The 13,074-nt window shown below is 42.1% G+C and overlaps 1 protein-coding gene across 3 annotated transcripts in view; it reads right to left on the reverse strand.

Annotated features, from left to right (window-relative positions):
• The window catches only part of SERAC1 (serine active site containing 1), a 54,246-nt gene that overhangs the window by 3,350 nt on the left and 37,822 nt on the right, over positions 1-13,074 (reverse strand). For all 3 annotated transcript variants that reach the window (XM_049904666.1, XM_049904676.1, XM_049904658.1), the window contains 3 exons: positions 5,637-5,731; positions 3,493-3,590; positions 580-762 (listed from right to left, as the gene is read on the reverse strand). In XM_049904666.1, the coding sequence (XP_049760623.1) occupies positions 580-762; positions 3,493-3,590; positions 5,637-5,731 (376 nt within the window). The remainder of the gene's footprint in view (positions 1-579; positions 763-3,492; positions 3,591-5,636; positions 5,732-13,074) is intronic.

A 13,074-nucleotide genomic window follows, 5' to 3' on the forward strand; every position in this document is an offset into this window, starting at 1 on the left:
GTACAGAAGGGCAGCCAAGAAGCCCCAGATTGTAGAGGAAATCCTATAGCCTAAAAGAGGCAGACAGGTAAGCAAAGAGAAACCTGGCCACAGAGGAAACATATAAATGAAGAAACAAAAGGAAGCTCTGAAAACCCTCTATTTAGAGTGATTTGAAGAGAGAATACATCCACAGACAAAGAGGGTGATACAAAAAAGAACTCTTAAGAAATAAAATTTGACTGCAAAAAAAGTTCCACAGGGTCAGAATATAAAAGTCAAGCAACTCTCTAACAATGCAGAACAAAGAGAAAATACGAACAAAAAAGAACAGCATACTAAGGCTCAAGCCAAAAGTTCAAAATTCTGATTAATAGGAGTTCCAGAAAGAGAAAACCCTTAGTCAAAACAAATACAGTGCTTTATAATTAACATATTGAAAATCTCAAAAGCTCATTTATATTTTTAAAGCTAATGATTTCCCAAACTCATGAAAAAATGCACTTCATTGGTTATTTGGAAATATACTTAAAGCAAAACAGTGTGTAATTTTTCTAATTTTAAATCCCAGTGTCCTTGGTGATAGAAGGTAAGCATTACCCTTGCTGAGCTCTTTGACTTCCAAGGAGGGAAAGAGAAGATAGCGGTAGTTAACTGAGTATTCAGCCAGACGGGACCCGTGATGAGGGACACTGTAGAAAATCATTCCTCTGGTATTGTTTATAAGAGTACTCATTTCTGGCTTCTTAGAGGCTTCCACCAGCATCTTTTTGACAAGAAGACCTAGACACACAAAGAATGAAAAACAATGAATTATTTTTCTTCCCTCCATTATTCTAAAAACAACAACAAAAATGCAAAACACACACACAGAGATTCTTTAAAAAAAACATTTAAACAAGAATTGGGTGTAGTACCATGAACAGGGCCTAAAGATGCTGCTGCTGTTGTTGTTAGGTGCTGTCAAGTCAGTTTCCACTCACAAAAAAAAAAACAGTGACCCTATATACAACAGAAAGAAACACTGCCCAGTCCTGCACCATCCTCACAGTCGTCGTTATGCTTGAGCTCATTGTTGCAGCCACTGTGTCAATTCATCTCATTGAGGGTCTTCCTCTTTTTTGCTGACCCTCTACTTTACCGAGCGTGATGTCCTCCTCCAGGGACTGATCCCTCCTGATAACACGTCCAAAGAATGTGAGATGAAGTATCCTCACTTCTAAGGAGCGTTCTGGTTGTACTTCTTCCAAGGCAGATTTGTTCGTTCTTTTGGCAGCCCATGGTACATTCAATATTCGCTAACACTGTAACTCAAAGGCATTGATTCTTCTTCGGTCTTCCTTATTCACTGTCCAGCTTTCACATGCATATGAGGTGACTGAAAACACCATGGCTTTGGTCAGGTGCACCTTACTCCTCAAAGTGACATCTTTGCTCTTTAACACTTTAAAGAGGTCCTTTGCAGGAAATTTGCCCAATGCAATGTTTCACTTGATTTCTTGACTGCTGCTTCCCTGGGTGTTGATTGTGGATCCAAGTAAAATGAAATCCTTGACAGATTCAGTCTTTTACCATGATGTTTACCATGATGTTGCTTACTGGTCCAGTTGTGAGGATTTTTATTTTCTTTATGTTGAGGTGTAATCCACACTGAAGGCTGTAGTCTTCGATCTTCATCAGTAAGTGCTTCAAGTCCTCTTCACTTTCAGCAAGCAAAGCTGAGTCATCTTCATAATGCAGGCTGTTAATGAGTCTTCCTCCAATCCTGATGCCCCATTCTTCTTCATACAGTCCAACTTCTCAGACTATTTGCTTAGCATACAGACTCAGTAAATACGGTGAAAGGATACAACCCTGACACACACCTTTCCTGACCTTAAACCATGCAGTATCCCCTTGTTCTGTTGGAACGACTGCCTCTTGATCTATGTACATGTTCCTCATAAGCACAATTAAGTGTTCTGGAATTCTCATTCTTTGCAATGTTATCCATAAATTTGTTATGATCCACACAGTCGAATGCCTTTGTATTGTCAGCAAAACACAAGTAAACATCTTTCTGGTATTCTCTGCTTTCAGCCAGGATCCATCTGACATCAGCAATGATATCCCCGGTTCCACATCCTCTTTTGAATCCAGGCTGAATTTCTGACAGTTCTCTGTCAACACACTGCTGGTGCTGCTTTGGAATGATCTTCAGCAAAACTTTACTTCCGTGTAATACGAATAACATTGTTTGATCATTTCTGCATTCGGGTGGGTCACCTTTCTCTGGAATAGGCATGAATATGGTTCTCTTCCAGGGGTTGAAGATTTAGCACTTGTTAATACCCCTGTCCTCTAGGATATACAGTACACATTACAGGCAGGTAGAACCAGCAATTCCGTCCTGCATGAAGTACAACCAGAACGCTCCTTAGAAGCGAGGATGGCAAAACTTCGACTTACGTACTTTGGGCGTGTTATCAGGAGGGACCAGTCGAAGGACATCATACTTGGAAAACCCGAGAGCCAGTGAAGAAGAGGAAGACCCTCAATGAGATGGACTGACACAGTGGCTGCAACAGTCGGCTCAAGCATAACGACGACTATGAGGATGGTGCAGGAACAGGTAGCGCTTCCCTCTGTTTTATATAGGGTCCCTATGAGTCAGAACTAACTACAACAACAACTACACAGGCAGGTGAGATCTACAAGACCGCTGTCCCTCAGGGTGCTCTGCTCTGCTGGGCTTCATAAATGAAGGGGGATGGGGCAGCTGGTCTCCCCACCCTGCCCCCGCAGCCCACCAATGACCACGTACTGAAGACAGCACTGCTAGTCTAACACATGGGCCCCTGAAGCTTGCCTGCCATGGAAAACAAGCTCCTGTGGGAAAATGTCCCTGGGACAGCACCTGCTCTTCCACCCCCACGGGCCTACAGTGAGGCATGAAGGTCACAGGTGGTGACAGTGGCGCTCTGAGGACACCAAGGGCTACATCCACCTTCTTCTCAGCACAAAGCCCCTCGAGTCACCTGCCCTGAGCATTTCATGAGATACACTAAATTGGCGAACTTAGAATTGCATCGGGGGGCAGCAGGCAGGAAGGAGCAGATGTGGCATCGGAGCAAGCGTAAGGTCTCGGGGAGCAGAAAGCAGACAGGAATGGCTGGGGCTGCAGGCACTGAAGCAGTGTGGACTCTGATGGAGAGGGGACAGGGAGGAAAGGGGAGCCTCGCCGCCAGCCGGGAAGGCTGAGTGTGTTTGGAAGCAGGGCTCACAGAAGTCAGGGGCTGATTCTGATTTTTATTCATTACCACTACATGAAAGCATTGCATTAAGTGCTCAAACTCCTGTCCCTTTTCTAAGGTCTGTTACTGTTGTCCCCTTCTAGAAAAACAGCATGGAAGGAGAGCAGTAATTCTGAAACTCCTAGTGATGGCTGAAAACATTAATTTGGACATAAGGGCTGGCCTCCATGCTGGCGACAGCGTCGAAATGCCCCCTCTGCAGAAGTGAGGCCCAACTTACCCCCCATGCTGTGTGACACCCAGATCATGGGCCTGTCCCCAACGCCAGCCGCTCGGAGCTTCCTGAGGAGCTCACTGCTTCTGAATGCAATAGACTTTCTGAGCAAAAGAAAACAGCAGGTGTGACAGGAGGCTGCAGATCCCCCAGATTGTGTTACCCACGTTTTCTAAGGCAAAATCTTTTCACTTTGTATTGGACTAATGCTACATACCACGTTTCAGGGCTGGGAATAACCCCTCTTCTCTCTGCACGACTTCTGAAGTTGCTAACACTGGCATAACTAGGAATACCTAAGCGCAGGACAAGCCATTTATTTACCTAACAATCGTCGTCTGAGCATATAGTGTGTGTCTAGTGATTTTTACCGGGCAAGCTGGGGCTCCCACCGACAGACCACTGAGGACCCTGCAGGTCCCACCTCATTCCCTGGCCTGACAGTGACAGAGTCATTGAAGACCACCTGGCTCTCTTGTGAGTTCACCTCCAAAAAGTCAGCAGTCACTGCTTCTTAGTTCTACTTGTATTTACACTGCAAGGAGCAAGCCTTCATCACTGGGTTTATTATTTAGAAATACTGGAAAGCTATTAGAGAATTCGAACTAAGCGATTTTCCAACTGAAAGGGAACTTCAAAACCATCTAGTCTGGTAGCTTCAAACTTTTCATCAGTAGGCCCCTTTGTTCATAATGCAGGCTCTTCAGAGCCACTGTGGGTGAGATGGGATGGAGACCTGGGGTCTGCCTGCCTGCTGGCCCTCAACGCCATTCCAGAGAGCACACAGGGATAACCTTGATTTAGACTGACTCTCAACCTGTGGACACACTGAGAGAAGTCAAGTGGCTTGTCAAAGGCAGAATCGGGCAACAGTCTAGACCTTGTACTCAGAAACCCAGTGTCCTTCTCTATGTTCACAACTGGCACATGACATACAGGTGACATACAGGGCCTATATTGCTTACTACCTTTTCTTCTACTTTCTCTAGCTGGTGTGATTGTGAACACAAAAGCAGAGAGCACCAGTTTTACTTCTGGTAGAAAAGGAGATCTGCTTTATCACCCAGGGTCCTTACTGTTAGGATAGTTGTAAGGAAACCATGTTAGGAGCCCAACACTGACAAATATCTAAGCCCTATCCTGTTTTACTGTTTCTTTATAGCTAACTCCCTCTAAAACGAAGAGAAAAAAGCTAGGTTAATTTTTCTTAAGAAAATCCTGCCTGTGGCATCAAAAAATAAAAATCTCCTCCCATCACGGAACTGAATTACTGGGCTTGAAGGCTAAAGACCACAGTGTCAGGGGACATTTAGGTCGACTGGCATAATATAGCTCATGAAGGCAATGTTCTGCATCCTACTCTGATGAGTACTGTCTGGGGCTTCAAAAGCTTGAGATACAACTATTGGTCTCTAATGGTCTCTTTCTTCGGAGCAAAAGAGAGTTAAGAAAACCAAAGACTCAAGGAAACAATTAGTCCAGAGGACTAATGGACCACAGGAACCACAGCCTCCACTAGCCTGAGGCCAGAAGAACTAGATGGTGCCCAGCTACCACTACTGAACGCTCTGACCAGGATCACAACAGAAGATTCCAGGTACGGTGGGAAAAAAACATAGGACAAAACTCAAATTCATAAAAAAGACCAGACTTACTGGTCCAACAGAGACTGGAGGAACCTGAGACTATGGTCCTTAGACATCCTTCTAATTTGGAACTCCCAGAAACCACCTTTCACCCAAACAATAGACAGGCTATAAAGTGAACAGTCACACCCGTGAGGAAAGTGCTCCTTAGAACAATCATCTATATGAGACCAAAAGGGTAACACCTGCCCAAAAGCAAAGATGAGAGGGCAGGAAGTGGCAGAACACCAGGTGAATGGAAATGGGAGAGCTCAGGGTGGTAACAGGGAGAGTGCTGACACACTGCAAGGACTATAACCAATGTCGTGAACAATCTGAACACAAATTATGGAATGGGAAACTAACTACTCCGAAAACCTTCACCTAAAGCACAATAAAATGTTCAAAAAACAAAAAATCCCCTCCCAGGCAGAGGATCCACTGTGATCGTGTCCCTCCCCCCTCACATGTCCCTCCCCTCTCACATGTCCCTCCCCTCCCAGTATAACGGTGTCTCCCTGTTACCTTTCCATGGGGCACCTTGCTCGCCAGTCACTGAGGCTGGTGTCGTACTCCACAGATATAATGCGGAGAGCAGGACAGTCTCTTGCTAACCATGTCTATGTAAAACAAAAGGTACAAAGGAACACACGTGAGTCTCCATGGCTTGATTACTTCCTGGTAACTGAAAGCCATTAACTAGAGGCCTCTTGCAATATGACAACTAATTAAAGATAGCATTGGAATAAAGTTCGGAGGTGACTACAAAAACAGTTCCAGTGGTCTCTCTTTTTACGTCTCTGGTCGCAAAGTTGTATCGATATTTATACCATAAAGCCCATACAGGTTTCAAGAGAACAGTCTCAATTTTAATCTGCTATGGCCAAAAGAGCCAAGCCTGTTTTGGAGTTTAGATCAAATTGGCTTTTTAAAAGCATTTAATAGAAATCTATGGTCTAAGGACAGACAGTACAGTCTAGTGTTTAGTGTCTGGGCCTGAGAATTCAGAAAGTCTAACACAGTGACGTTCTGCCACTGTGGTCCTGGGTCTACCATCATCTCTGCTCTTCATTGTCATCAGAGGGAAAGGTAAGAAACAATGGCTCAAAGCCCCGGAAACTACTTACATATATAAAAACAACAAACCAAACCCACTGCTGTTGAGTTGATTCTGACTCATAGTGACCCTATCAGACAGAGTAGAACTGCCCCACAGGGTTTCCAAGGCTGTAAATCTTTACAGAAATAGGCTGCCACATCTTCCTCCTGCAGAGCTGCTGGTGGGTTCAAACTGCCAACCTTCTGGTTAGCAGCCAAGTGCTTAACCACTGTGTCACCAGGGCTCCTTATTCATACATACAGGCAGCATCAATTCTAAATGAGCTTCAGATTAAGTTCATTTGACAAATTCACTCCAGAAGGATTTCTTTGACTATTCTTTAGAACAAATAATGTCAAAGAAATCCGAAGTAAGTAGAATCATTTCAATGAATTCGCTCCAGATAGATTTACTTGAACATTCTGTGAAAGAAATAATGTTCAAGAAATCCAAAATAAATAGAATTATCTCTTCAAAGTTTTTCTATTTTTATAATTATTAAAATCACAACTAGCTAACTATTCTGAATACGAATGATGTTCCCACTATACCCTGTTGCTGCTAAGTTGATACTGACTCATGTCAACCCCCCCACGTGTCTGTCAGTTTGTCGTACTGTGGGGGCTTGTGTGCTGCTGTGATGCTGGAAGCTATGCCACCAGTATTCAGATACCAGCAGGGTCACCAATGGCGAACAGGTTTCAGCTGAGCTTCCAGACTAAGACAGACTATGAACAAGGACCCAGCAGTCCACTTCTGAAAAACATTAGCCAGTGAAAACCTCATGAATAGCAGCAGAACATTGTCTGATATGGTGCTGGAAGATGAGCCCCCCAGGTTGGAAGGCACTCAAAAGATGACTGGGGAAGAGCTGCCTCCTCAAGGTAGAGTCGACCTTAAGGACGTGGATGGAGTAAAGCTTTCAGGACCTTCATTTGCTGATGTGGCACAACTCAAAATAAGAAGAAACAGCTGCAAACATCCATTAATAATCAGAACCTGGAATGTACGAAGTATGGATCTAGGAAAATTGGAAATCATCAAAAATGAAGTGGAATGCATAAACACCAATATCCTAAGCATCAGTGAGCTGAAATGGACTGGTATTGGCCATTTTGAACTGGACAATCATACAGTCTACTACGCCGGGAATGACAGCTTGAAGAGGAATGGTGTTGCATTCATCATCCAAAAAGAACATTTCAAGATCTATCCTGAAGTGCAATGCTGTCAGTGATAGGATAATATCCACACACCTAGAAGGAAGACCAGTTAATACAACTATTATTCAAATTTACGCACCAACCACTAGGGCCAAAGATGAAGAAATTGAAGATTTTTACCAGCTTCTGCAGTCTGAAATTGATCAAATAAGCAATCAGGATTCATTGATAATTACTGGCGATTGGAATATGGAAGTTGGAAATGAAGAAGGATCGGTAGTTAGCAAATAATGGCCTTGGTGACAGAAACAATGCCAGAGATCAAATGATAGAATTTTGCAAGACCAACCACTTCTTCACTGCAAATACCTTTTTTGACCAACACAAACGGCGACTGTACACATGGACCTTGCCAGATGGAATACACAGGCATCAAATTGACTACATCTGTGGAAAGAGACAATGGAAAAGCTCAATATCATCAGTCAGAAAAAGGCCAGAGCCAACCACAGAACAGACCATCAATTCCTCGGATGCAAGTTCAAGCTGAAACTGAAGAAAACTGGAACAAGTCGAAAAAAGCTGAAGTACGACCTTGAGTATATCCCACCTGAATTTAGAGACCATCTCAAGAATAGATCTGACAGGTTGAACACTAATGACTGAAGACCAGATGAGTTGTGGAATGACTTCAAAGACATCATACATGAAGAAAGCAAGAGGTCATTAAAAAGATAGGAAATAGAGGCGAAGCCAAGATGGTGGAATAGACGCTTCTGGCGAGCCCCCTTTAAAACAAAGACCTGAAAAAACAAGTGAAACGAGTATATTTGTGACAAGCTGGGAGCTCTGAGCATCAAAGGCAAGCTTAGACAATGAACTGAGGGGCAGGGGGAGGAAAAGACTGTTCAGAAGTGGAGAGGAATTACTGGACCTGAATCGAGGGGAGCCCTCAGGCACCATTCCCAGAGCGACAGGGATGGTGGGCTGGTACTAGCATTCAGCCGCAGTTTCCTCACGGAGAAGCAACCAGCCACACAGCCTACTCACACCTCTGGAACCTGGGGAGAATGGCGCTCTTGGCAAAAGCTAAGTACTTGCATATATTTTACCATGCCCCCACACCCCCAAGCCGGCTTCAGCGGCTGAATCCCTGGGCCTGAGATAGACCCTGGTGAGCACCTAGAGCCATCCTCCCGCCCTTGGGGAAGGAAAAAATTTGCAGCTGGGGAAAAAGATAATTTGCTAGCTCCATTAACCGGGGGAACTCAGGACAGAAGCAGCTCCTGTCCAGGCATAAACCATCCATGGACCTTGAGCACCTTTCCCTTCTGCATGGACCTGTGTGGGCCTATTTCGGGAGAATAGGCCCTTGTTGGCAAACTCCAACCATTTCAGCTGTGTGGTAGAGAGGTGGGTGTTTGACGTTTGACATTGCTTTGCCTATTAAACAAGGTCCTCACCTACCCTCATCAGGGACCTAAGGACTGGTAGCTCCACTCAGGTCAGCCAGCTACCCACGAGAGGGGTCCAGAGATAACTGGTACCTGCCAGTCCTTACAACCAAAAACTTTGGGTGCCCAAGGTCCCTCTGCAGAACCCACCCACCAGCACACTCTAGGGAACAGAGACGCCTTTTCCTCAGAGACACTCAGGGGTTGGTTCTCAGCCCCCTGCCTTGTTCAGAGCGTGACCCCCTGCTGCAATCAGATATCAGTATATAAGCCAATCACCCCTGCCCCTCTAATAAGACTGTAGGACAGAGCCTGTACCACACACTTCAAATTAGGTACCTGGAAACCTGAGCTGAATTCATACAAGAAAACTGAATGGACTCCTAGACTGATATACCTGATAACAGCTCTGGCCGACTGGGGACAGAACACGAGAGCTCCAAAGGTGAAAATAATCAAGCTAGCTCACTCAAGCAAACCATAGGGGTATACCAAAACAAAACAAAGCAAGCAGCTACAACACAGTAAGCAAGCATAAACTAATACAATACCTTATAGATGGCTCAGAGACAACAGTCAATATCAAGTCACATAAAGAAACAGACCATGATCACCTCAACAGGCTCTCACAACAAAGAATCCAGGGATCTTCTAGATGAAAGTGCACTCCTGGAATTACCAGAGGCAGAATACAAAAGTTTAATACACAGAACCCTTCAAGACATTAGGAAGGAAATGAGGCAATATGCAGAACAAGCCAAGAAACACACAGATAAAGCAACTGAAGAAATTAGAAAGATTATTCAGGAACATAATGAAAAGTTTAATAAGCTGGAAAATTCCACAGACAGCAATCAGAAATTCAGAAGATTAACAATAAAATTACAGAATTAGACAACTCAATAGAAAGTCAGAGGAGCAGAATTGAGCAAGTAGAAGCTAGAATCTCTGAACTCAAAGATAAATCACTTGGTACTAATATATATGAAGAAAAATCAGATAAAAGAATTAAAAAAAATAAAGAAACCTTAAGAATCATGTGGGACTCTATCAAGAGAAATAACCTATGAGTGATTGGAGTACCAGAACCGGGAGGGATAACAGAAAATATAGAGAAAATTGTTGAGGATTTGTTGGCAGAAAACTTCGCTGATATTGTGAAAGACGAGAAGATACCTATCCAAGATGCTCATCGAACTCCACATAAGGTAGACCTGAAACAAAAGTCACCAAGACATATTACAATCAAACTTGACAAAACCAAAGTTAAAGAGAGAATTATAAGAGCAGCGAGGGATAAATGAAAAGTCACCTACAAAGGAGAGCCAATAAGAATAAGCTCAGACTACTTGGCAGAAACCATGCAGGCAAGAAGGCAATGGAATGACATATTTAAAAAACTGAAGGAAAAAACTGCCTGCCAAGAATCATATATCCAGCAAAACTGTCTCTTAAATATGAAGGTGAAATTAAGACATTTCCAGATAAACACAAGTTTAAGGAATTTGTAAAAACCAAACCAAAACTACAAGAAATACTAAAGGGAGTTCTTTGGTAAGAAAATCAATAATATCAGGTATCGACCCAACACTAGAACACTGGGCAGAGCAACCAGAAGTCAGCCCAGACATGGAAATCCAAAAAAAATCAAACCAAGATTATAAAAAAAAAAAAAAAGCCCCAAACAGGGTAACAGTGATGCTATCATATAAAAGAAGGCAACATTAAATAAAGAGGGACTAAGAAATGTAATCATACACCTTCCATATGGAGAGGAAGATACGGCGATACAAAGAAATAAAAGTTCATTTTAAATTTAGAAAAACAGGGGTAAATAATAAGGTAACCACAAAGGAGACAAACTATCCTACTCATAAAAAAAAAATACAAGGGAAAAATACAGACTCAGCAGAAACAAAATCAACAACAACAAATACAAGGAAAGGACAATATATAAAGAAAATCTACTCAGCACATAAAATCAAGTGGGAAAAAGAAACTGTCAACAACACACACAAAAAGACATCAAAATGATAGCACTAAATTCATACCTATCCATAATTACCCTGAATGTAAATGGACTAAATGCACCAATAAAGAGACAGGGAATGGCAGAATGGATTAAAAAACAAGATCCGTCTATATGCTGCCTACAAGAGACACACCTTAGACTTAGAGACACAAACTAAAACTCAAAAGATGAAAAAATATATATCAAGCAAACAACAATCAAAAAAGAACAGGAGTGGCAATATGAAGTTCTGACAAAACAGACTTTAAAGTTAAATCCATCATAAAGGATAAGGAAGGACACTATATAATGATTAAAGGGACAATACGCCAAGAAGATATAACCATATTAAATATTTATGGATCCAGTGACAGGGCTGCAAGATACATAAAACAAACTCTATCAGCATTGAAAAGTGAGGTAGACAGCTCCACAATAATAGGAGACTTCAACACACCACTTTCGGTGAAGGACTGGGCATCCAGAAAGAAGCTCAATGAAGACACAGAAGATTTAAATGCGACAATCAACCAACTTGACCTCGTAGACATATACAGAACACTCCACCCAAGAGCTACCAACAATACTTTCTTTTCTAGTGCACATGGAACATTCTCTAGAATAGACCACATATTAGGTCATAAAGCAAGCCTTAGCAGAATCCAAAACATTGAACTATTACAAAGCATCTTCTCTGACCATAAGGCCATAAAAGTGGAAATCAATCACAGGAAAAGCGGGGGAAAGAAATCAAACACTTGGAAACTGAACAATACCCTGCTCAAAAACGACTGGATTATAGAAGACATTAAGGATGGAATAAAGAAATTCAGAGAATCCAATGAGAATGAAAACGCTTCCTATCAGAACCTTTGGGACACAGCAAAAGCGGTGCTCAGAGGCCAATTTATATCAATCAACGCACACATCCAAAAAGAAGAAAAGGCCAAAATCAAAGAATTATCCCTACAACTTCAACAAATAGAGAGCAACAAAAGAAACCCACAGGCACCAGAAGAAAACAAATAATAAAAATTAGAGCTGAACTAAATGAAATAGAAAACAAAAAAACAATTGAAAGAATTAACAAGGCCAAAAGCTGGTTTTTTGGAAAAAAAAAAATCAACAAAACTGATAAACCACTGGCCAGACTGACAAAAGAAAAACAGGACAGGAAGCAAATAACCCCAATAAGAAATGTGAGGGGTGATATTACAACAGACCCAACTAAAATTAAAAGAATCATATCAAATTACTATGAAAAAGTATACTCAAATTTTAAAATCTAGAAGAAATGGATAAATTCCTAGAAACACACTACCTACCTACCTAAACTAACACAAACAGAGGAAGAACAACTAAATAGACCCGTAACAAAAGAAGAGATTGAAAAGGTAATCAAAAAATTCCCAACAGAGGCCTCACTCTACCTGATTTTAGAACATATTATACAGCCACAGTAGTCAAAACAGCCTGGTACTGGTACAACAACAGGCACACAGACCAATGGAACAGAATTGAGAACCCAGATATAAATCCATCCACAGATGAGCAGCTGATATTTGACAAAGGCCCAGTGTCAGTTAATTGGGGAAAAGATAGCCTTTTTAACAAACGGTGCTGGCCTAACTGGATATCCATTTGCAAAAAAATGAAACAGGACCCATACCTTACACAATGCACAAAAACTAACTCCAAGTGGATCAAAGACCTAAACATAAAGACTAAAACGATAAAGATCATGGAAGAAAAAATAGGGCCAACGTTAGGAGCCCTAATACAAGGCATAAACAGAATACAAAACATTACCAAAAATGACGAAGAGAAACCAGGTAACTGGGAGCTCCTAAAAACCAAACACCTATGCTCATCTAAAGACTTCACCAAAACAGTAAAAAGACCACCTACAGATTGGGAAAGAATTTTCAGCTATGACATCTCCGACCAGCGCCTGATCTCTAAAATCTATATGATTCTGTCAAAACTCAACCACAAAAAGACAAACAACCCAATCAAGACGTGGGCAAAGGATATGAACACGCATTTCACTAAAGAAAATATTGGGGCAGCTAACAGATACATGAGAAAATGCTCTCGATCATTAGCCATTAGAGAAATGCAAATTAAAACTACGATGAGATTCCATCTCACTCCAACAAGGCTGGCATTAATCCAAAAAACACAAAATAATAAATGTTGGAGAGGCTGCGGAGAGATTGGAACTCTTATACACTGC

This window comes from Elephas maximus, chromosome 1, assembly GCF_024166365.1.
Source record: "Elephas maximus indicus isolate mEleMax1 chromosome 1, mEleMax1 primary haplotype, whole genome shotgun sequence".
Classification (NCBI taxonomy): domain Eukaryota; kingdom Metazoa; phylum Chordata; class Mammalia; order Proboscidea; family Elephantidae; genus Elephas; species Elephas maximus.